This window comes from Phascolarctos cinereus, unplaced genomic scaffold, assembly GCF_003287225.1.
Source record: "Phascolarctos cinereus isolate Bilbo 61053 unplaced genomic scaffold, phaCin_HiC Scaffold_1;HRSCAF=81, whole genome shotgun sequence".
In the NCBI taxonomy this organism is placed as follows: domain Eukaryota; kingdom Metazoa; phylum Chordata; class Mammalia; order Diprotodontia; family Phascolarctidae; genus Phascolarctos; species Phascolarctos cinereus.
Genome location: NW_027555514.1, coordinates 152,079,342 through 152,103,823, shown reverse-complemented (window position 1 = coordinate 152,103,823; position 24,482 = coordinate 152,079,342). Strand labels below are relative to the sequence as shown.

Here is a 24,482-nt window from a genome sequence, read left to right as displayed (position 1 = left end):
CCCTGAGAGTCTTCCCTCTCAGACTGGCTTTTTTTTAAAAACTGGGTAAAAGAAGCCATTCTTTGCCTCATTTCTTATCTAGCCTTGGTCACTGAATAGGCATTACCTCAAGCAAACTGAGACCTGAGAAAGAACTTAACTTAAAAAGGCCAAGGCCTCCCACTGCATCCAGGACCATCTCCAGTCATCCTGATCTCTATCTTGCCACCAGACTTAGATGGCTTCAGAGGAGAGAGTGAGGATAGTGACTTTGCACCGCCCTCCTTCACTTAAATCCAATTTACTTGCAAGTCATGGCATCACCTTCCTTATGCCATGATACTTTTCAAGGACAAAGGACAAACAACAGCAACAACAGTCATACATATTACTCCCCCTCATGGATTCTATAGTCCATCCATACTGGCCAGTTGCTGTTCCCTTATACATGATATTTTATTTCATGTCTTCATCCCTCCTAACATCTGCTTTATAGAATCCCCAATTCCTTCAAGATTTATCTCTAGTGCCACCTGCTGTTGGAGACCTTGGTGATCCTTCCCAGTTCTCTGTGCTTTCCCTTCTAAAGTTACCTTGTATCTATTCCATATGTACCTTGTGAATTACAATATAGGCACACCATGTTTTCTTCATTTAAATATAAATGTTTTGCAGTTTGGAATTCTTTTCTCTTTTTCTTCACATCCCCAAAATTCAGCACAGTAAACACATTTAATAAAAGGGCATGCAGTAAACAACTAATAAAATGTAGAAGATGCTATTTAGTTATAGTAGCAGAGGAATCATTAAGGAATAGTAATGTAAGAAAAGAACAGGGAAGGTAAGGGTATGCCAACTCTTCTGCCCAATTGAGTATCATAATTTTGCTGGTAATAATTTACATGATGATATGTGAGAAATGGCATAATTTTGGCAAGGACTTAAGCCCACTTTATAAGTCTTGTGAATTTCAAACAGACCATTTGATGACTTGGGAAGTGAATATCACAACTTTTCATTTTGAATTCATTTGTTATTGGGGGGGGGAAATGGTTCTTGGGTTTCTGTAATTTTATCCCTCTGTGTAAAATGTACATTCCTATTTATCATTGATATAGTCTTTTAATATTCTTAGGAAAGATGGGCTAATTCTATATGGGTCTCTACAGAATATTGTGTGGGAAAAAATGACAGAATAAGTTATAAAAATGGACATAGAACATACACTATTATTAAGCAAGTGATTTTTTAAAATTTTACTTCATTTTTCAAATAATAAAACTTGTTTTTCTTTCTGTTTTAGAGTAACGAAGTTGTCTACTACAATGCAAAAGATGATTTCAATGAGGTAAGTGTTATGCATTTAATATGAAATTTGTTACAATTTACAAATAAATTGTAATTTTATTTCTTGGATTTATTTTTATAGGACAAATTGGGAGCAATAATAGCTACTTTCAAATAGGAGTTTTATTATATCAGGTACTATAAGATAATAGAAGCAGATACTCATTATTGAGAATACAGCAAGGGTAGAATTTTATTGTTAATGTAACATATGCAATTGTCAGTTCAATGAACATTCATGACTAGGACTCATGTTCAAGTGATATTGATACAGCCTATATATTTTGTAGCATTAAATATCAAGTAATTAAATCCATTCCTTCACAAAAAAAATGTACAACTTTTTGTTATTCAAAAGGTTTCTGATTTGCCATTACAATATCAGAGACAAAATCATAATCATTGGGGCTGGGGGAGGCATTTCATAAGCTCCTGCCGTGTGTCAGACACTGTGGTAAGCTCTAGGGGATGAAAAAGAAAGGCAGAAACAATACCTGCCCCTAAGGAGTTCACATTCCAGCAGGGTGAGGAACATTGTATATAAACAGGTACAAATAAGGTTAGTTTGTTGTTGTCCTTTTTAATCTGTTGTGATTTTTTAAAATAAAATATATGGAGAAAATCTAGCCAGGAAGTTGGAAAATGTAATCATACTTTAACAAGCAAATAACATTTTAGTATTATTTTGAAAATAGTTTTGATCTTGAAGACCCAATTAAAGCGTCTCAGGGATCCCCAGGGTCCTTAGACTAGATTTTGAAAACACCTAACTATGGGATTCTTTTTCAGTAAATTAATAGGAAAGTTAGGCCAATGAGGAGTTTATAATAGGCATGATCTAAGATAAAATTATCCAGTTTATGGAAGATTATATCATGTATACTCTAAGATTCATTCGAACTCTAAGATTTTATGAGTCATGATGGCTGTAATTATCTGAAGAGATCTGATAAATAGTAAAGACCAAACAAACTGATGATTTTATGTTCCTTATTCAGCATACATTGGCAAGCACCTGCCCAGGCAAAAAGATTGCTGTGGGCTGGAACAAATTCCCACACAGCTGATATAGTGAGTAGAGCATTGTGATCAATACAGGAATTTAATCTGTGCCTTATTCAGAAGAAGGATGATGGTGGTGATGGACAAGAATCTTGTATAAGAGCTAAGTGGAACTTGATAAAAATAAATGTACTGCTGCATCACCATTTTAGCTATATTAACCATCCATGTGGAAGGCCACATGATCAATTTCCCTGCTCTAATTGGTATTGATTGTGTACATGGATGAAATTAATGGGTAGTCTTTGCCATGATCCAATTTGACTGCTCTTTATAGAAACAGCCTTAGGATTATCCTTCAATAGATGCTGCAGAAGAAGAATGTGTTTACTTCAGTTCTCTTGATATCTTTCAAAATCTTCATCATGAAAAATCTTGATTTCTTTATATTCATGGCTACTCTAGCCTGTCACTGCTGCTCGTATATGGCACAGATTACACAAACAGAACCCCACGTAGTGTGCTTATGTATACGTATACTTATATTTTTGTAAAACATGAAAGAATTTACTCGTGTCTATCAAAGTATTTTGCAAATGACAGTTTACAAGGCCATTCTCATGGGATGGTATTCAGTGTACTAAGTGCCATTCTAGCATACCAAGGAATATGAATTCCTTCAACCACCTAAGAAGAAAGACAAAGAAATGAAAGACTCAGTTTCCTTTGTTTTAAACTCTCTGTTTATTATCTCTGACAGTAATCAGACTGTAGTGTATGAAATGTGTAATTGAGACGTATACCACCAAAAAAGCAGTTTGTACAGTTGCTACCCAGTGACTGCAAATAGAATATCCCCTCAGAAGGGTATACTTAATTTGTCAAAGGTGTAGATTTTTGTATGTTCCTGTTTGGTCCATGCATATTCACGTGGTTGTCATTTGAAGGGACTATAAGAAATTGATGTGTGATAACACCAAGGTGAACTGGAAGTTTTTTGTTATGCATCTTCAACAATCTTTTTCAGCCTTGAGAATCATCCTACATATGCTTTGAACACAGACATTTAGGGCAATTCCATAATAAATATATTAGCATGGGCTCACTCTAAAGTAGTTGAGGTCTTGTTATTGATGCTGTCATTATGTTATTAACATTAGTTATAATATATTTATTAGGGCTACCAAAAAGACTATATCTTATGAAAAGATAACATCCATCTACTGGTCTCTTTGACTAGTGTAACCTCCAGATGCATACATGTAACTTTGGAGATCTTAAGACATGAAGGAGTTTCTTTTTGCCTGCCATAATTTTAAGGCAATTTGAATATTCAAATTGACAAGACAAAGTAATTTAACAAGAATAAAAAGCATATCATTGTCATGTTAAGTGTGGACTATGTTATAGGTCCAGACTCTCCCCCTTAAAAAAAAAGAAAAGAGTTTACTATGCCTTTACTGCCTGTAAGCATTGTTATATCATAAAAATTATACTGTAATTCTTAAATTAGATCATAGCTAATGGTCTCCCTAGAGATGTATTCTTCATTCACACCATTCAGAAATATTTCTTAAATGATATCTACTTTACTTTAAAAGATGGGGTGAAATTTTCAAACTTTTTGGAGCTATCCCAACTGTCTGTTTTTATTAAAGTTTTAATTTATAAAGCTATGACATAGATACTGAAATTATGTAAGGCATTTGCACAAATATTCTGTGTTTATATGCTACAATCAAATATTGCATAAAGATTAATCACATCAATACAGTAATTTACATTTTTCTGTAAACTAATGAAGAGATATATAGATCATACAGAACAAAACAATTTGATTTATTTCATTGGTTTTGCATATTAAAGGAGAAAACAAAAAAAATAATTATATAGAAAATTACCAGATTACTCACTTGTATATTTTCTAGTTTCTTGATATAGAGGTGGATATAATTTTTATTAAGCAAACCCAATTACACCAGCAAATCTATGCCCTTTAAAAATGTGTATGCACACCAGTTACTAGTGAAAAATTGCTATTGAATTCTTCAGTACGAAGGTTCCTTATGCTGATTGGTGATAAACTCTTGATCGTTAAAACCTTAGTCTTTGCACTCAATTCAATTCAACAGGAATTTGTTGAGTGTCTAGTATGCCCTAGGAATTATATTAAGTCTTCAGAACACAAAGTAAATAATTTTTAAAATGTCCCTGCCCTCAAAACACTTATATTCTAGTAGGGAATATTTTGGTGGGGAGAGGACTAATAACTGAAGAGATGAGGGAAGGGCCTTATTTAGGAGGTGGTACTTGAGTTGCACTTTTAAGAAGTAGAGGTGATAAGGAAACCACCTGTACAAATGCACCATGGTAGGAAATAGAATGTCTTGTATGAGCATCATAGGCTAAGCTCGTTTGGCCTGAAAGGGGAGTTTAAAATTAGTCTGGAAGTTTAGGTTGGAGCCAGAATGTGATGGGCTTCAAACTGAATACAGAGTAGTTTGTTTTATCCTGGAGTCTGTGGAGAGTCATTAAAGCTTTTCTATTAGGAGAGTAACGTGTATTTGGGGAATGCCACTTAGACAGCAGAATGCAAGATGAATTGGAGAGAGGAATCATCATTTACGAGGCTGTTGATTTCCCTCAGTAGTCTAAGCAGGTCCACTGAAGGCCAGCACAAGGGTAGTGGCTGTGTGAATGACAGGAGACAGAATCAAGGGAGAGTGGGAAACCGAATTCGTAAGATTTAAAAAGTGGTTTGACATGGAGGGGGTGGTAGGGAGGGAAAATAAAGAGTTGAGGATACTTTAGAGTCTAAACCTGGGTACCTGAGAGATCAGTTGATTCCCTTTACAGAAATAAGCAAGTTAGGGAAATGGGTTAATTTCATAGGATAGAGAAATAGGTTTATTTTAGGCATGCCCTGGTTGGACTACCTGCGGGGGAGGTTTCCAGCAGGAATGTGGTGATATTGCACTGGAGAAGGGGGAGGAAAGTAGGAAGGGAAAAGAGAGAAATAAGCATTTATATAGTGCTCACTATGTAAAATTGCTAAGCACTTTTAAAAATATTATATTTTGATCCTCACAATAACTCTGCAAAATAGGTGCTATTATTATTTCCAATTTATAGCTGAGGAGAGTGAAGCAAACAGAGGTCAAATGACTTACCCAGAGTCACACAGCTAGAAAGTGTCTGAGGCAGGATTTGAATTCAGATGTTCCTGATTCCAGGTCCAGTGTTTCATCCAATTTACCAACAGCTGCATGGAGCTCAGGAGAGTGATGAGGGCTGTATCTGTAGATCTGAGGGTCATTGGAATAGATATCATTGAATCATGGAAAGTGATGAGATCACTAAGAGAAAGATGGCAAAAAAAAGAGAGAAAAGAGGGCATGTGGGGTTCACTCATGTGTGAATAGGACATGGATGATTTTCCAACAACAACAACAACAACAAAAAAGGATAGTCAAACATGTACAAGGAGAACCAGGAAAATGTAGTGTCATAAAAAGCCAAGTTAGAGGGGAATGGTCAGCACCAACACCTATTTTTTGAAATGTTCTGAAAGAAAGTCAATGTGCCAGACAGAATAAATAACAACTTGATAGAAAGATGACAGATAGATAGATGGATGGATGGATAAATCACATAGATAGATAGATAGATAGATAGATAGATAGATAGATAGATAGATAGATAGATAGATAGATAGATAGATAGCAGTGAAAGGAACATATTCATGTTGATATACAAGGCTGTGATTATTTTCTGCCTTAAAATATAACCTTTAGAGGGAAACATTTTTATTGCAACAATAAGTGGATTATATTAGGGAAATGACATTTAGCATTTACTGTATAAATCAGTATTAGTATTATGAAAATCAGATACAATGAGTCAATTCTCCCATGCCTAAATTCCCCGTGGTTTATGAATTAAGCAGCTTTGGAAAGCTACGTTCTCTCATCTACATCATTCGGAATGGTGAACACTGAAATAGTAACTGGCTAAACAGACAATGTATTTCATTAAACCACATGCTTGTAAAAGTTCTGAGTTTAAAATTACTCTAAAAAAATTATTAGGTTTTTGTTTCTGTTTTTATGGTAAACCATGAATGAATGCAAGTATCTTGGAAATAATTGACCAATGACTATGAAATGGTAATGTGATTTGGAGAGTCTAGAAATTTGAAATCCTAACCCAAATGTGCCATTATGTAGCTCTGTGATTTTAGGCAAATCATTAAATCTCTTTGGACTTCAGTTTCCTTATAAGTAATGACCTTAAACTGTGAAATAATGAGAGGAATTCAGGTGTTTGTAGTCTGGTGATGTGGGGGGAAAAGCCAACCTTAACCTGATAGCTCAAAACAACATCCTAACAATCTGGCTGAAATCTATCATGATTTTACTAAAAAGGCAAATTGATCAGTCTGGAACTGAAGAAAAAAAGATGAAATGCCTCAATGGAAATAAAGCAAAATGTAAAAACCACACATCTTGTCCATATTCACAACTAATTTAGTTACCTTATACAGTGGGCTTTGCCCTGTCAATGAGATTAGTGGTCTACTAAAGCATAATATATGTGTTCTGATCTAAATAGTTGTAAATGTTTTCAGTAATAAGAATAGTCAATTGTTAAAAGTGAGTCTGATACTGAAGGTCAATTAAATGTTTGGGAGAAAGTAACCCATTTTAATATGTTTCCATTGAGCATTTCTTTTAGATTTGCAGTGGTCCCTTAATTATCTAAAATTGTTTTTTCTTCCCAGGAAAGTTTTCACTAAATTGTCATTGAATGTTTACGTGTTCTTCCTCCACAAAGGTTCTACCTCATTAATTGCTATTGATCTCACATTTACAGGCACAAGTACTTAGTTATCAGGCTATGTTGAATAATATCTGATATTTACTGATGCGTAGTTTGTAGGTATTGCTTTGAAAGTAGTGCTCAATGTATCATTTTATCAAATTTATCATTTTATGTATCATTTATTTTTCATTCATATATATCGAGAATGCTTTTCAGCTTGTAAACTAGATAGCTTATGTATAATGTGAGTTTTCACTGTGTTCTACACATCTAGGTCTCAATTAGTGTGAATAATGTATCCTGTGAAGTAGTTCTGTTTTTAGAATTTTCACAACATATGTCCATTGAGCTACAACCAATCACTATATTTTATAGAATTATAACTTTTAGTATTGCAAGCATATGCCATTCTTCAAGGGACTCGTTGAATTATTGATTAATAATCAAGACCTAGGTATACGGGCTTTGCTCTTTAAGGAAAAGGAGCACCAATTGGCATCATGCAACTTAGTGTTGAGAATTTAAGCTCCAATTATCGAGGGAAGCTTTGCCAACTAAGAAATACTCAAAGTTACAGTGACCGTAGTATACTAAAGACTGACACCAGTTATAAGGCTTTGTAGTACAGTGGATAAAGAGTTGACCTTGAAGCCAGGAACACTTGGGTTGAAGTCCAACCTCCTGCACATACTCTTTTCTCTGGCAAAATCACTTAACTCCTCAGTGATCTAGGCAACTCTAAGACTATCAGTGGCTGAGAAATTGTAACCAAGATGGTACTCCTCCCCCTCATATGGCTATTTAACCAACCTCCTCTTCTGTGCTGGTCATTAAGCCCTTGGGTGCCATTGGGAAAATCCTCACTCTCACTCTACTTAACCCCTAACCCCAAATCACTTTGTGACAGCAGCAAGTTCCCATTGTCAAATTGGGCTGTGTACTCTGGGACAGTGAGGGAGCTGCACAGGCTAAGCAGATGTAGATGAATGGTGATCCACATCCCCACCCTGCAGCCTAACCCATCCTTTTTCTGAACTTCCATATTCCATGTTGAGGTCATCCTTCCAGTGCCCCAGATTCTCAACATTCTCTTTCCTTGTCTCTTCACTCAGTGCTACTAATAACATTTTAAATGCCAGATCTTTTGATCTTTTCAAAATCCTAAAACTTCTTGTGCTCTCTACATAATTTGACATGTGAGCATCCCTTGTTCCTAAATACTTCTTTTCTCTATAGGTTACAGAAAACAGTGTGTGCAACAACTTTCCATTAGTTTGCAAGAATAACTGTTTGACATCAGAGAGAGATGGACATTTACTAGTGGAATTTCAACAAAAACCATACCATTAATTAGTGGATTGGATTGAAAAAATAAGTATTATGACTAAATGTACACCCAGAGATAGGTACACTTATTCCATTATCATCTGTGCATGATTTTGTGATATTCCTTTTAGCCATGACAGCCATTAAAACCAAATATCAAAATAAAGAGTATTTAGAATCAGAAGTTGAAATAATTAAATCTGAAAGTATTTTTAAAAATTGATAATTAAAAGTATTCTATCATTTTTGTCTTACTAAAATATCATCATGGCAATATAATAATTGGAATAAAAGTTATAGCATTAACAAATAATAGGTTAGTTACAAAATATTCACGTCTTATTTTTTTTAAATCTCTACTTTGTGTAAGTTTTATTGTGATTATAATCATTAATCTCATAGTTCAGGTGCTTTACCAATAATTAGTATAAAGATTTTGGGGTTAGATGCTCAAAATTTTTTCTTCTAATGTGAATGAGCAAAAAAGTTTGTACAGCGTCGTATCATGTCACAGTGCCTATTTTTCAAAACAGATTTAATTAAATTAATTTAAAATAGATTGATATCTTTTATGTTTATATTACTTATGGTTTCATTTGTAGTTTTCTTTCTGCCCTACCACTGAGAGCCATCCTTCACAACAGATATTTTTAAAAGGCAGAAGAGAAATTTATCAATACATCAACAAAAAATCTTATATGTTATAACCTATCCCAGTGCACCTACATTTGTAAAAAAGCAGGGTGTCATGTCTTTGTATGTCACATTTGGGATGGGGCAAAGCTTATTTATAATTGCATAACATTCATTTTTAATTAGTTTGTAGCAGTTCTTTGTATTTACATTGATATAGGCATTGTACACATTATTTTCCTTGTTCTGCTTGCTTCACCTTACATTAGTTCACATAATTCTTTATATGTTTCTCCAGTCATCATCTCCATCATTTCTTTTCTTTCTTTTTTTTGGGGGAGGGGGGCTAAGCAATGGAGTTAAGTGCCTTGTCTTAGGGTCACACAGTTAGCAAGTGTCAAATATCTGAGGACAGATTTGAACTCAGGTCCTCCTGTCTCCAGGGTTGGTGCTCTATCCACTGTGCCACCTATCTGCCCCGTCCATCATTTCTTAAAGCACAATAATGTTCCATAATTCTGACAATATTCCAATAATTCCAATAAGATGCAGTTAGTCAATAAATAAACATTTATTAAGCACCTACTATGTCTCAGGCACTGTGCTAAGCACTGGGGATACATACATACATACATACATATATATATATATATACATATATATACATATACATATATACACACACATATATATGTATGTATGTATAAATATAATGTGTGTATGTGTGTATGTGTGTGTGTGTGTGTGTGTGTGTGTGTGTGTATATGTATATATGTTTTCAAATATTCCCTGCTTTCAAGGAACTTACAGTCTGATGGGGAAGACAATACATGAAAGGAAGGTGAAAAATGGGATGGGGAAGGAGCAGAAAGTAAGAGAAGATAACTGGTATGGGCATGACAGAGAAGGCTGAAGGAGTACAGCCAGATGAAAAATAGGGATAACACAGTCTTGGGTGCCCTCTTTAAATGACATATTTAGATATTGTGGTTCTGCCTTCCAATTAGAGGAGCAGAGGATACTGATGGTGTGAGTACTGAGGCTGATTTGATCTTCAGAATAATGGGGATACCACAATTTGTTTAGCTATTAGCTGATGATGGGCAGGTTCTTTGTTTCCCATTCTTGCATATCACAAAAAGTGCTGTTTGTATATTTATGTGTGTATTTATACATATACATATATACACATATATGTGTGTATGTGCATATATATATATATATATGTACATATATATATATATATATATATGCATGTATGTATATATAAAATTCTATGGAGACTTTATTTTTTGTCAATGACCTCCTTGGAGCTAAATTCCTAGCAGTACAATCTTTGGGTCTAGAGGTATATATATTTGAGCTCAAATATACATTTGAATAATTCCAAATTTCTTTCCAGAATTATACTAATTTACAACTCCACCAACAATACTTATCTTTCCACAACCCTTCTAAAATTGACTTTTTTTTTAATTTTTGCAATTTGTTGAGGTAAAACCTCTAGGTTATTTTGATTTGCATTTTTCTCATTACCAGTAATCTGGAGCTTTCTTTCATATGATTTTTTAGTTGTTTGCAGTTCTTTGAGAACTCTTTGTTCATATCCTTTGATCTCTTATCAATTAGGGTATGGACTTTGATCTTATACATTTCTTTGAGTTGTTTATGTATGTTGAATTGTAAGCCCTTATCAGATATATGTGGTAAAAAGATTTTTTTTCCCATTGACCACTTCTTTTCTTATCCTAGAGGCATTGATTTGTTTGTGCAAACTTTTTAATTTCTTTTAATCAGCATCATCAATTTTGACTTTTGCTATTGCCTCTATTCACCATTTCATTAAGAATTTCTTACCCATTGCTGTGAAAGGAATATATTCTTACCACTCTTTCTCTGTTGCCTTTGCTTATTCCACTTCCTTTTCCAAACCTCTTAACATAGGCAAGGCCAAAGACTTTTCTTTGTGGACTCCTCTCTCTTTTTTCCCCCTAAATGTGTATTGACATATTTTGGTGGATCCAAGGACCATCCTTATGTTGATTGCTCCTAAATTTAGATTTTCTTCTGAGTTTGGAAGAAGTCAATATACAAGTAATTATTGAATCTGCCAATATGCATGAGCGCGTGGTTCCGCTTTCTTGTTGTATATCTCCATCTGGGTAGCCCAATGGCATATCAAGATTAATATGTCTAAAATTGTGTCTATGACCTTCCCTAGAAATGATCTCTTCTCATTGACTTCTCTGTGATCTGTGATTGCAAATTTATGGCAACTCACTCCAGTAAATGAAATAAGATTTTCTTAATTTCAAAGGATTTGAAAATGAGGTGGAGATTTCATCCATTTCTTCTTTGCATTTCATTCTTTCATTTCAGGGCAAATTCCTTTGCAAATGAGTGATCATGTAGTAAACCCAATTCTTTGCACTAAGGAAAAGAAAATGAAAAAATTACAAATCCAAAGGATACTTAGTAAAGTATTCTCTATCACCAGCTGGAAATAGGAATTATTATACTGTGGTGTACCAACTCTCCAGATTGTAATGGAATGGCAGTTCTAAAGATAGCTTCATATCTTTGCCTTTCTGTATAAGAAAAAAGTCACATCTTTCATGTATATTTGATTATGGTTGTGGTTGGTTGGTCAGTCAGTTAGCCAATATATTTATTAAGCATTTAATGCGTACTAGGCAAAGTGTTATTTGCTGCCACCACTTATAGTCCATATTTTGGCATAATTAAGCACATTCATTAATAGAGAAGAAAGAGAATATGAATGGTAATGTTCCTGACTTATTCAACATTGGCTTACAAGGAGGAAATGGAGGTATATATGAGAGAGAGAGGGAGAAAGACAGACAGAGAGAGGAAAACACCACGCAAGAGAGCTTATTGACTGGTTTTAGGAGTAAAAACAAGAAACAATGTACGGTTAATACATGCCAATTACCTGACTTGTGGTTATTCCCAAGACTTGAGCTTCCCACCCTCCCTGCCCCACCCTGGGGATTCTACACATGAGATGCTAACTCAAATTCTTCACGGGAAGTAGAATAAACTTCCCATTGCACAAAGATTGTAAGAAGATGGGTGTTTTCTAAGTGAAGGAGAAAAACTATATAAGCATCCCTATGTAATAAAAGACTTCAAATCACTATTGTAAAACAAATCTGATGTCCATGGATAAGCAATACCAGCAATAGCTATAAAACATTCTGTAATGATTACTTCTCTTCTTTCTGTCTTGGATCAAACAGGCCCATATAAAAATTGTAAAAATAACTGTGTGGTCTTTTCTCTTTTCCTGCCCTTTAGCATGTGATAATACCAGCCAACTGCATGGCAAATGCCATCCCCAAACATTCCTTTCTCTCCATTTGGCTCCCCTTTCATGTATTCTTCCTTCTCTTTTGAAAAAATACCACCTATTTGGGGCAAGTAGGTGGCATATCGTATAGAGCACCAATTCTGGAGACAGGAGGACTTGAGTTCAAATTCCGCTTCAGACACTTGACACTTACTAGCTGTGTGACCCTGGCCAAGTCACTTAAACCCAATTGCCTTGCCCAACCCCCCCCCAAAAAAAGCACCCATTGGACTTAAATTTCTACAGAATGTTGTTATTGGCCTTGTAACCTTAGTGAGGGATTTGGAGATCTTGAAACAAGTTCTACTTAAAACAAGACTAATTTTTTTTTCTGGGAGTTATTTTTTTCAGCAACCTCTAGAAAGGTTTGAATCAACAGCATTTTATTTTCAGCCAGTCTGACGTTATTGATCTCTAGTCTGGGACCAACTGGTGGGTGAGATTCTCCCTGGATTCCCTGGATCACAAGTAGAAAAATTCTCCAACAATAGTTAAATGTAAATATGTATGTGCAAACATATATTCTGTCTTAAATAATATTAATTTATTTACTCCTAAAAAGTCAGGGAAAATATTACTTGTAAATACAAAATCATAAGAAGCAAAACCACATCTTTATATACATAATAATAGAGGAGTAGAGCTACAAACATCAGATATTATGGAAAGTGCTATGGCAGTTAAAGATTCATTGTATGTCACAATTGTAACGTGGGACATCTTTGATTTCTTTTTCTTCCTCATCTCTCATATCCCATTAATCTCTAAAATCCATTGATTCTAAGTATCAGATATACTTTTTGGATTGTTGTGTGTATATGTGTATGTATGTATGTGTGTGTGTGTGCGTGTGTATATATATATATATATATATACACACATATATATACACATTTATATATATACACACGCACACACACATATATACACACACATATATTTGTATATATATATGTATATATATATATGTATATATCAAGTGTTTTTAGAATAACTGAAGTATTAATCCACTAATAAATATTTAAATATAGATATATGTTAGCAGTCAGTACAGAAATGCTGATTTCCAAATTGATGCTATTATTTGCAAGCCAGGTAATGAGCTGGTTTAAAATAATAAGTAATTTATTTTCTTCTCCAGCAGATAGATGAGAGGAATTTATTGGGTAATTGGGAGAACTAGGTGTCTTTGTAAATTATTTTCAAATGTAATACTAAAATTTATTTCCTTTTGTTTACCTGGTGGATGGGGTTCATTAGTAGGAGAAGGGATGGCAGATGCTAAGAGTGGCTGTCATCTCTGGTTCCACCAGCTACTGGTCGACTCCTTATCATTTATCTAATGGCCAGTTATCAGGTCTCATTACATAATTAAAGAAGACTACTGTAAATTGTAACAGAAGGGCTACTGCTGGTTCAAGAAGCAACATATGGAATGAGGACAGAAATACTTTTTTACGATTCGTTCAGGTGAGAATTCATAGTTGGTAATCTGGGTTTTGAGGTCAGTTTAGATCTGACATCTAGGCTATTCTGCTGAGGGATAAAGTCATTTAAAAACTTTTAGGTACTCCAGCCAAAATTAGATTTGCCCTTTGGTTCTGCCAGTAAACTACAGCAAGTAACAGTTATCATTCCCATACTGCAATGGTCTGTATTTTAGAATTGAAGCATGTATTTCTATTTATGATTTCTGAGTTGACATCGAGAAGTTTTAGTATTGTTTTAGGATTAATTTAACTGTATCTGAAGGTGTGTGTGTGTGAAAGTGTTACTGCATTTCAGTCTTGGACATATTTCCTTTTGATCTTACAACAATATCATTTCCTTTAACTTATGAAATATTTATTGTAATACACATAAGAACTTTTGCAATGACAGAGTAGAATCTTGCTTTTAAAAAATCAGGAGGATAAAACCAAAATGAGAGAACAGCATTGAAAAGCCCTTTGTCTATATATGTAGACTTGGATAAAACAAATGAGAAGATACAATGGGGAAAAAAAGTTCCCACTTCTTCCATGAAATTTAAATCAAAGTTGCCCTTGAAGTTGAAATTTTGTATTGCTGTTTAATTGCTCTAAGTCATCTGTTTAAGGGGTTTGTGAAACTCCCAAAAGATCAGCAAACACAAATTCCCCCAGAATGCTCTCATTCTGCCAACTCGTTGTACTATTTAAAAAAACAAACCCTGGCATAAGCAATAAGCAAAAGGATAATTACATCTCTTATTAACCTAATTCTAAGACCTATGTCTCCAACTAAAGACCAAATGAAATCTGTTTACCCTAGAACTCCCATGGTCTTTGAACTCACTTGATTTATTTGCAGCATTTGATTTTACTGATTACGTTATACGTCTGCACTTGTCTGGGATGTTGAACCAATCTTTTGGATTCCCTTGAATATTTATTTTATTTACTTCATATTTTGCCGTAGTAGATTCATGTTAGTATAAATACTAATACATAAAGAGAACCCCAAATGTAATACACAATGCATCCTGAGTAATTTGTGGAGTTTTCACATATCTCTCTTTCATGTTAGATACAGATAAACTTGATACATAGGATGTTATAGTTCTCTCATCTATCTATCTATCTATATCTATATCTATATCTATATCTATATCTATATCTATATCTATATCTATATCTATCTATCTATCTATCTATCTATCTATCTATCTATCTGTATGTATGTATGTATCCTATCAATCAGGAAGAATCCACATTTAAGTACCATTTCTGGCATTTTTCTTGGGAGTGGGAGCGAGAGGGTGAAAATGACTAAGTTTTTTATAAAGGGGATATAATAATCACCCCAAATTACATACAAGGGATTTTTAAAAATATGTTTTCTTGTAGCAGCTCCATCATGTACAGGAGAAAGTTCTAGGCATGTCATCAGAAAGACCTGGGTTCACCTACTGCCTGTCACACTTAGTGGTATGACCCTGAGAAAGTTATTTAACCTTTCTGTGTCTCCTCCTTTGTGTACCTTCCTATGACTTACCTGCCATGTAGTATTTGTAATCTTTGTTGGTGAAGGGAGGTCCTTTAGTTTAAATGTCCCCCACATTAATAAGAATCACAGATTACTTTCATTTTCTCAGTTAGTTATCACATATGGTAGATTTTTCCTGGAGTTATATGTTAAGGTGACTACTTCTAGTTGATCTAAATATCCTGAATTACTTCAAATAGGACCCATTTTCTAAGAGTCATTCAAGTAACAAGCCCCCAGGTAATGGGGGTACCTGTACAAAAATAAAGTCCCTTTGCCATGAGCTTCAGTCTGATTCTAAGGAATGACAAGAAAGATGCTGATTATGAGCAGTTGTTTGTTTTTTTCAATTTGTTGATATCTTTTGTTTTTGTATCATCTTTGTTTCCAAATACAGTCCTTCCCCCTCCTACCCAGGGAGCTCTACCTTGTAACAAAAATAAATAAATCAGAAGATAAGTAGATGAGTAGATGAATGAATGAAAAAGGAAAAAAAAACAAAAGCACCATAGCAAAACCAACCAGCATGGCAACCGCGTCCAGTATCACTGTTGTTAAAACAACATTTAACATTCTTCAACCCTGGTGCCTAACCTCAGCAAAAAGAGGAAGGATTTACATTTTTTTCAACTCTTCTTGGGACCAAGGAAAAAGCATTTTAGTGATGAATTCAATCTGTATCTATACACTCAAGTGTTTCAACTTGTCTAACTGAACTGATAGCCAAGGCAGTTAACCAAACCTGTCATTGGATTTTCTTTTTCCTTGAACTGAGTCATTCTTTTAGGAAACCAAAAGGTAAATTCAATTGAAATATTTCCATTGATCTTGTGTAGAGACACAGGCTTCATGATCTGTCGGGTAGAAATGTTAACGACTCAGATTTATGTAACACTTTGTGTCTTCAATATATTTTCCATATAACAGCCCTATAATGTAGATCACACAAATATTATTATACTTATTTTACAGATGAAAAAGCTGAAGCTCAGAGAACAGAAGTAACTTTCCATAGATAGTCACATACTTATAAATCAATCAGCAAACATTTATTAAACTCCTGTTACTCAGGCAATGTGCTTCATATTGGAGAGAGAGACAAAAGCCAAACAGTCCTTCTCCAAAAGCTTACATTCAATTGAGGCAAGCACTGTATAGACATATAAATAAATATAAAATGAAAGAAAAAGAAATGCAAAATCATTTTGTGGAGAGAGGAGTTCATTAGTATTGGGGTATCTGGAAATCTTAGAAGTTGGTAATTAAGCAAAAGAAAGCTAGGAATTCTAAGAAGCAAAGGTGATGAGAGTGTGCATTCTAAACATGGAGGGCAAGAAGCTTCTCCAATGGCACAGAGATCAGAAAGGAAATGTCTTGAAAGAGGAGCAACAATTATGTGGATGCACGATGGCACATGTCAAGGGAACTAAGGCATAAATTGAGAAAGGTTGCCCTGTAGACAGGTTCTATAAATACCATATAGAGGACTTTTTATTCAATTCCAATATCAATAAGGAGCCACTGGAGTTTTATGAAACAATTGGAACTCTGCATTGGGAACATCATTTTGACATCTGTATGGATGATAGATAGGGGAAATAAGAGACATGAGAAGGTTAAGATACATTAGGATGTGATTACAATAATTTAAGCAAGAAGCAGATGATGATAGAAGATGGAGAAGTAGAAATTAGCAGGGATGGGGAACTTGGGGCCTTAGAGAACACATGTGGCCCTTTAGGTCCTCAAGTGCAGCTCTTTGAATCCAAACTTCACAGAAAAAATATTTGTTCTGTTTGGATTCAGTCAGAGGGCTGTGCTTGAGGACCTAGAGGGCCACAGGTGGCCTCATGGCCACAGGGTTCCCCACCCCTGGATTAGGGGATGGATGAGGGAGATATTTGTGAATTCTGCAACTAGCTGAATATAGGAATGAGGGAGAATGGAGGAGTCCATGAAGACTTCTTGTTTGCTAGCTCGGATGATAATGCCCTCCATTGATAAAGGGAAGTTAGGAAGAAGGCTGGACTCAAAACAAAAAGACCTCCTTTATAGGTCTTTTTCACTTGTTCCTCCTTCAGGCCTTTCTCAGTTCTTGCCTGGAGAATTTTGGTAACAATAATCTCCCTACATCCCTTGTCTCCTTTTTCCAATACATCTGCCACCCAGTGGCCCGAGTGATCTTAAAGCAGGGTACAGGAAGCCACAGTGTTGCCCTCTTGTCTCACAGATCAAATATACACTTTTGTTGTTATGTAGCTTTTGAAGCCTTTTGCCTTCAGGTTTCACCCTTCCTTTTCAGGTTTGTTGGATGTTAATCGCCGCCATATTCTGCAGTCTAGCCAGCCCGACATGCTTGGTGTTCCTCACAAATAATATATGATCTGCCGTCAGTTACTGTTCATACTCATACTGTTCCTCGCACCTGGAACGCCGCATTCCCTCCTTTCTGCCTTTTAGAATCCCTTTTTGTTCAGTCATTTCAGTCTTGTCCAATTTTTTGTGACCCCACTTGGGGTTTTCTTGGCACAGATAATTAGAGTGGTTTGCCATTTCCTTCTCCAAGTCATTTTAGAGATGAGGAAACTGAGGTAAAGAGGACTAAGTGACTTGCCCAGGGAATCCCTACCTTCCTTCAACCTTTCAGAAATGATTTTATGCAGTATATACATACTTTCATATACATGTGTGTACATACATTGACACTCAGATACAAACTGATGCTCAGAGGTAAGCAAGAAAACAATAAGTCCTACAGAATATGCCCTACATACAATCCTGTATTATATGATTTGAGTATTCTTTTTTAATAACAGTGTTTTTCATATGCCGAACTTTTGTTTTGTACATTTTTCCCTTGGAGTGATAAGAGTATGAGGAAACATTTTTCCCTAGCATCTCCCACTATCCAAAGGAATATTTTTATTATTTTCACTTTCTTACTTTCCCTTCCTTCTCTAAGGTGATTTGCCTTTCCTTTATATCACCCCCCAACCTCTTGAGCAGCTGCTAAATCTAAATTGCTTAATGCCATTTCACCTCCTCCCAATCTCTTGTTCTTGGTCAATAATGGCTAACACTTCAAACTGAAAATCAGTGTTCCTGCTAGGAGCTTCTCAATTCCTTGGTCTTCCTTCAGTGAACCTTCTCCCTGTACTCCTCATTATCTCTAAGGATGCTACTTCCTTGGTGTACCAGAATCAATGCATTTGTTTTCATTTGGAAGCCTGCCTGTTCTGACATTCTGAAATTATCTTTATAAACAACTTATTGTGCTAATCAATGCCCTCCTTTGTGGAATTTTAGTCTCATTACATGCTTTTGCATAGTCACAATCGTCTTTTCCCCATCAACTCTGTCACTTCTAGAAGATAGCTCATTGTAATTTCCTTCCATTTTTATCTTTTTGGAGTTTTTTGTTGTTGTTACTGTTGTTTCCTTTGTCTTCATCCATTATGGCACAACATTTATTTTCTTTATTTTCTCCGTTTCGCCTTTCCTTGTTGCCCTGAGGCCTATTTATCCCACAGCACACATATTCAGCAGACATTCATATATCATAATTAGTAGCAGCAGGAGATACAGAAGCTCAAAATGTATAGACATTAATTCTAATCTTTCCATTCTAGCAGGCCTTCCTGGAATTTTCTCTCAGGAATGATATAAATATACTTGTCATGTTAATTTTTAAATATATATATATATATATATATATATATATTATATATATCTTAACATATGAATAAACAAATTTATACTGTAAAATATCATGTCGTAATTTTAGCAATGAATAGATAGCATTAAGGTGTTAAAAAGGTTTTTTTTAATTATCAGCAAATGGGGAAATAACAGCTATACTTATGTTTTCTGAATTCTCTGCAAAGACTATTATTATCCACTAGCACTATTCATTTTACTATGGCAAACTAGCTGTGACTGGTCTAAGCCTTTACCTGTCAGAACATTGACTTTAGCACAAACTGCAGTATTAATACTATGCTCCTTATCATATACTGCATGGAATATCAGCTAGACACCATTTCCTTTTCATCATTCTGTTGAATTTCTTCTCCAGGAGTCATATTATCTTTTATGGGAGAAATAGGAAAAAGAGCTTTAGGCTAATTAAGTCAAAGGACTCAACATTATTCTCTTTACCTTTATGCTGGCCTCATTATTTAACTTTCAGCTTAACCTTAAAGAAAAGCATCTAGGACTGCCTGATGATTTCCAACACCCTTTGCCTTCCATTCATTAGGCCTTAATTGGGTACAGTCAACTGCAGCTCCTGCTATGGAAAGCTGCATTTCTAATTGGCACAAATGATTTAGTAGAGGAGAGGATTTCCTTCAGTGATTTAATATTGGCAACCAGTCACGGCTGATGAAACAGCACTGTTTGGAGGCAGATTCTTATTGTGTACTAGTAGTTAGCCATAGCATAAACTTTTGTTGATTAAAACTGATGGGAAATTAGCCTGCTAGAGGTCTCAGAACCTCTTATTATTTGGGAAATCTAGACTGTCGTATGACATATTAGGAGCGATTTTTGATCTGTGGCTAAAATTTATGCTAAGACATATGAAATGTTGATGTGGTTATGTTATACTGAGGAATATTATTTAAACATCTGAAAAAGGGAAATTTTACCTTTTAGACCTATGTATAGTTTTAACAAATTAAGTTGCATATTATATTGGATGAAGGAACTAATTGTTGCTATTGTTTAATTGTTTTAGTCATGTATGACTCTTTGTGACCCCATTTTGGGTTTTCTTGGCAAAGATACTGGAGTGGTTCTCCATTTCCTTCTCTAATTCATTTTACAGATGAGGAAACTGAGGCAAACAGGGTTAAATGGCTTGCCCAGAGTCATATAGCTAGTAAGTGTCTGAGGCCAGTTTAGAACTCGGGAAGAAAAGTCTTCCTGATTCCAGTCCCAGCACACTAGCTGTTTATTATACTGAATTTTATTACAGACTTGGCCTCATTCTTACATTAAAAAAAAGTTAATAGAATAATAAAATTGTAGTGTAACTTGCATAAGATTTATCTGCAAGAATTACCTCCAGGCAATTATGAATTTTTGCCATCCCATCTCATGCTGACAAGTAGTTATTCTGTTATTAAAGATAAACAAGAAAGATATTCCATAACTTGTTGCAATGTTAAACAATTATTAAAGCCAAACAAGTCTTCTCTTTTAGCTAACCTGCATCAGTCTACCTACAATTTAATGTAATTTTGAAATGCTTTGGGGGATTGTTATAAATGGTATCTTGCCCAATAAGTCATTAGCTACATGTATAAAAATAATAAAGGTTTCCATTTATATAGCACTTTCAGGCTTACACATTGCAATAGTTGGCTGTCTTGAACCAACCTACGGGAAATTGGTGTAAAACATTTGCTAGAGACCCTTGGCTATGGCCAAGCATAAATTCTCTACTTTAAGGTTAAATTGACCCCAGTCAATCATAGAATTATAGTGTCTCTGGGCTGGGAGGGATCTCAGCATGACCTCTTCCGACCTGATAAGACTTCTCCTTTCCAGCATCCCCGAAAAGCTCTTTGAAGATCTTTGACAAGGAGAGGGCAGTAGGTGGCGCAGGGGTAGAGCCTGGAGTCAGGAAGACTTGTCTTACAAAACGAGCTGGAGAGGAAAATGGCAAACCCCTCCATCAAAAAAAAAAATATTCCAAAATGGGGTCACAAAGACTCAAACGTGACTGAAGGTCAACAACAACGAATGACAGAGAACCAGATGTCCCTTATTTAGTCACACCTCCAACCCCATCATGCTTTTTACTTTTATATGAGGACAGTTCTAATGATTAGAAAATTTTTCATTATGTTAAGTGAAAACCTACCTTCCTTGTCATTCACACCTTTTGGTCTAAGCTCTAACCTGTAGGACTTGGTGCAACAACTTTCAGATTACCTCCCATCTCTCTCTCTCTCCCTCTCGTCTCTTCGTCTCTTTATTTTTTCTTTCTCTCTCCACACGTATATACATATATACACACATGTGCATGCATATATATGCATATGCACGGGTACATATATAAATATACATGTATATGCACCTATCTATACTATACACATGCATACATGTATGTGGTAAGGAGAAGAGTGAGTCTTCCCCCTCCATTAGAATGTGAGCTCCTTCATGGGGCAGGGACTCTCTTTTTTGCTTCTCTTCATAATCCTAGCATTTAACATAATGCTTGGCACAGAGTAAAGCCTTTTGGTGGGTTGACTGGCTAACTCTGTGTGTGTGTGTGTGTGTGTGTGTGTGTGTGTGTGTGTAAAATTATAAAGAGAAATAGATCTCTAGCAGTAGAATAATATAAAGGAAAGAGACTTTAACTTAGAGTGAGGGGACCTAGATTTGTATCCTTTCTCTGATGCTTTCTTAGCCATGGAATTATGGCAGGTTAATCTAATATTTCTTAGCTGGCAGTTTCCTCATCTGTTAAAAGGAAGTGTCACTTATACTATGTTGCTCAACACACTGTCATTTTTTTAAAGCGTTTTATAATTTGTCATTTCATAGGAAATCAGGACCGTCATATTATTAACAGGTCATTGATACCAATGGTTTAATTTTATAAATGATAAAATGGAGACTCAAAAAAGTTTGATTACCTCATGATGATACAGCTACCTAGTGATACATAAAGGGGCCACAGCCTAGGTCTCCTGCCTCCCTCTTCAGTACTGTTCCCATGAACATTTATTATGTTTGTAAGTCTAATCATTTTAACCTTTTCTGTTTACCTAGTTGCTATTTAAAAATTCTAGAAACCTAGAAATGCACATCAAATTTCCTCAGTGTACTGTAAGCAAAATGAATAGTAGATTTGGACTCAGAGGACTTGAGATTGAATACCAGATCTGTTAGATGCAGCCTGTATGTCATATATATTATATCAATGAGGCACTCAGAAATCATTGAACAGTTTTTAAAAAGGAGGTTTACTTTTCTATGACACAGCAAGGAGATGTATCAAGGATACAGTGGCATTTCATTTCTCTAGACATAGGCCCCGTTCACAGTCTTCTTATGGAAACAGGTCTGGTGAGCATATCAGAGTATGGTGATTCAAGTGATCTTTAGATATATAAGAAGATGGAGTGGCCTGGGACTTTTATGCCCTTATAGTTAACCAGGAAGCTGTATCAAGGGAGGCAGGAACCCACCAATCAATTCCCACCAACAGTTATTGTCTTTTAGGGAAATTAATCTCTGTTTTGTGAAAATAGGGAACCTTCATTCTATATTGCTGTTTAACCTTATTCAAAATCATTTAGCCCCTTTTGGGCCTTGCCTCAGATGAGGGAGTGACTAGATCATCTCTAAGCTATAGCTCGAAGTCACAAATTTTTATGATTCTCTGGATTTTGGAGATAGAAGAGTTCTTTAGGGGTTTCATTTCTTCCAACCTCTTCATGCTATAGGTGAGACCCAAAGAGTTGAAATGACTTGGCAAGGTCAAACAACTGTGTGATGGCAGACTTGGGATTCTAGAAATCCAAACATCCTCTCCAGGCTTATCTCACAACATGTATTTCTGATTCTTGAAAAGCGGTGTTTTATCTCATGTTAATCTCCACCCACTAAACCCCCAAATATGGCTACAGTTACAGACAAAAGAAACCAGCAAAGTGAGTAACTGATAGTGAATGTGGTTTAGAGGTTGAATACCTACTTCTATTTTTGATTCACTGCATCTATTCATAAGCAATGTTAAAAAGCTGAAATGAACTGCAAAATATTATGTTTGTTCTCCATTTTCCTGTGCACAAGATGATCTGGTGGCACAAAATACTTTAGGGATCCTATTTAGAACCTACCTGTCTAGAGCAGAAAACTTGCTTTTGTGTTGTGGTAAAATAGTTTAATTTGCTTATGGAGCAGAAGGAAATTATTTTGGTAAACAAAAAGAACACAATTAGAGCAAACTAGGAAATGTTAAAACCACATGTAAAATTATTTGACGTTTTAAAATCTCTCACAAGTCAAGAAATTTGAATTTAGAATTCCTGAAGCAGCCAACTGATTCTAAGTGTTGTATTTTCAGTTACAGTAAACCGTATCTTAATATATTTCAGGTAAGGAAAAGAATGGGTTTTATGAGCACAGTGGGAGCCATAAGTTCTAAACATTTGAGTGTGGTGGCAAGAAGGGCATTTAAGATGTTATTCTTTTCATGAAATTAACTCAATGGTATATACTTACAAAGAGAGTATCATTGACAACTAACATTTTTCTCTTAAACATGAAACTATACATTGTAATAACTAATTAATACATTTAGTTAAATCTAGATTACCCATGATGAGAAATATATATATATATCTATTTTAAAGATATTCAACTAAATTTTATGTTCAAATAAACAGTGTATTGTAATTTAAATGTATAAGCATCTTTATAAAAAGGGGATTATTGCTAAATATTATTTCATGGTAATAATATTTAGGCTTATGAAATTCTCCAAGACATATCTTTCTCTCTCTGTGTCCATCTATTTACATACATACTTACATAAATACATACATACATACATGCACATATATTTTTGTGTGTATATATAAGCATATAAATCAATCAGGTAATCATGTGGCTAATTATACTCTAGGAGAGATGTGTTTTAAATACTTTCTTCCATTATTTCTGTTAGTTCATCTCCACTGAAAATTATTCAATTGAGTATGCTCTGAGGAATATTGTGCTTTGCATCCAAGTCATGTCTGTTTAAAAAAAAGGAAAAGTTATGCTTCTGTTGGGATGCAGGTGGGAATGGGTACTCCTAGTTCAGTGTGGCTGGTAAAAGAGTCATTAGCGTCTAGTTTGCTTTTACTTCATAATTAGAATTCTCTGATTTTCCCTTCTTTTTTAGACATGTCTCCCTTAATCTTTGAATTGATTGTAGTATGATGATTTAGTCACACAATATATAGTTTTTTAGAGGTTTATTGATATAATTTGTTTT

At 35.0% G+C, this 24,482-nt stretch overlaps 1 protein-coding gene across 7 annotated transcripts in view; it reads left to right on the top strand.

The window, feature by feature from the left end:
* CACNA2D1 (calcium voltage-gated channel auxiliary subunit alpha2delta 1) overlaps window positions 1–24,482 on the top strand; it is a 665,577-nt gene that overhangs the window by 397,834 nt on the left and 243,261 nt on the right. For all 7 annotated transcript variants that reach the window (XM_020984466.2, XM_020984468.2, XM_020984467.2 and 4 more), the window contains exon 5: window positions 1,283–1,327. In XM_020984466.2, coding sequence (XP_020840125.1) covers window positions 1,283–1,327 — 45 coding nt within the window. The remainder of the gene's footprint in view (window positions 1–1,282; window positions 1,328–24,482) is intronic.